The sequence below is a fragment of the Trachymyrmex cornetzi genome, unplaced genomic scaffold (assembly GCF_001594075.2).
Source record: "Trachymyrmex cornetzi isolate Tcor2-1 unplaced genomic scaffold, Tcor1.1 scaffold1313, whole genome shotgun sequence".
Lineage (NCBI taxonomy): Eukaryota > Metazoa > Arthropoda > Insecta > Hymenoptera > Formicidae > Trachymyrmex > Trachymyrmex cornetzi.
Window position 1 is genome coordinate 63,656 of NW_017295888.1, and position 1,538 is coordinate 65,193.

Below are 1,538 nucleotides of genomic sequence, written 5' to 3' on the forward strand. Positions count from 1 at the left end.
GGTACAGGGAAAAGTGTTTTTATTGAAACGATTAAACATTGGATCGGAATAAATTTGAAAAAAGTGACTGCCATATCTGCTCCAGCTATCCGATAGAAGTTGACGGCGCGATGAAAGATCTGGAAGATTTTGGTGAGATTGACGTCCCGATTGATTTATCGCAAATGATGTCGCGATTGAACGAAGACCAGAAAAGAGTCTTCGATAGAGTATGCGAAGTTTTGCAAAATAAAAATCAGATTCTGCGACTGTATGTAAGCGGCGAGGGTGGTACAGGGAAAAGTTTTCTTATTGAAACGATTAAACATTGGATCGGAATAAATTTGAAAAAAGTGACTGCCATATCTGCTCCCACGGGTATCGCGGCATGCAATATCAATGGTTTGACGATCCATAGAATGTTTCAGCTACCTGTTACCCATGAATCCATGGCAAAGTATACGCACTTGTCAGATATGGTTTTGAAAACTTTGAGAGAGAAATTAAAGAATGTCGAATTATTTATAATCGATGAGGTTTCCATGATTTCGAATGTGACAATGATGTTTATTAATTTACGATTATGTGAAATTTTCGACACGACAGATACAGACGACGGTTTTTTTGGCAGAAAAGACATTCTTCTGTTTGGAGACTTGTTGCAGCTTCCCCCTGTAAAAAAACAATTTTCGTTCGTTATAATGTCTCGATCAGAGATTCAGAAGTATTTAGGTACCATGGGTGGATCTGATTTGTGGAGATTGTTCGAATACGACGAACTTTTGATTAATATGCGACAAAGATGTGACAACACATACCGCGAGATACTTTCTAGAATTCGGATAGGTTTGGTAACGGATTCTGACATCAATGTTCTCCAGTCGAGAAAAATTAATTTCAAAGGAACTTGCGATGAAAGATTGAATGAACTTTGCACTTATATGAATCAATTACCGGTTGATACATTATGTTTATTACCCACGTGTTATTTGTGCACGACTTTGAACACGGCGATGCTCGATAAAATTAATGGCGATGAAATTCTACTGATAGCAGAAGATGATGTCGACTGTGCTGCAGCAATGAAGAAAAAAGTGCACAAAATTTTAAAAGACAAAGATGAAAAAGTTTCGGAAACAGCTGGTATTGAAAGAGTAATAGCGATTAAAATTGGCGCTAAAGTGATGATTCGACGAAACATTGATGTCACTTTAGGACTTGTCAATGGAACCCATAGGCATTGTAATTGCGATTCATCGCTCTGTTGATGGAAATCGTATTGATTCCGTTACAATAGTTACTTCTGATAATAAACAAGTCATAATAACGAGAGTAGATATTAAATTCGAAGTATTCCACAAAATAGTGGTACATCGGAAACAATTTCCATTATCTCTCAGTTATGGAATAACTGTACATAAAAGTCCAGGAATTACGTGTAAAAATGCAATGATGGATTTAGGAACGAGTGTGTTCAAGTGTATGTATGTACTGATGGTCAAGTGTATGTAGGTCTGTCACGAGTGAGTACACTGGAGGGTCTACATTTGATAAATTTC

At 37.1% G+C, this 1,538-nt stretch overlaps 1 protein-coding gene across 1 annotated transcript; it reads left to right on the forward strand.

The window, feature by feature from the left end:
- Nucleotides 1-123: 123 nt before the first annotated feature.
- LOC108770747 (ATP-dependent DNA helicase PIF1-like) lies at nt 124-1,532 on the forward strand (the record flags this gene model as incomplete). The annotated part of the gene is given in 3 exon segments (XM_018522456.1): nt 124-1,211; nt 1,213-1,455; nt 1,458-1,532. Coding segments are annotated over 3 exon segments (1,365 nt in total), but the record flags the coding sequence as incomplete, so codon positions are not given.
- Nucleotides 1,533-1,538: the final 6 nt, after the last annotated feature.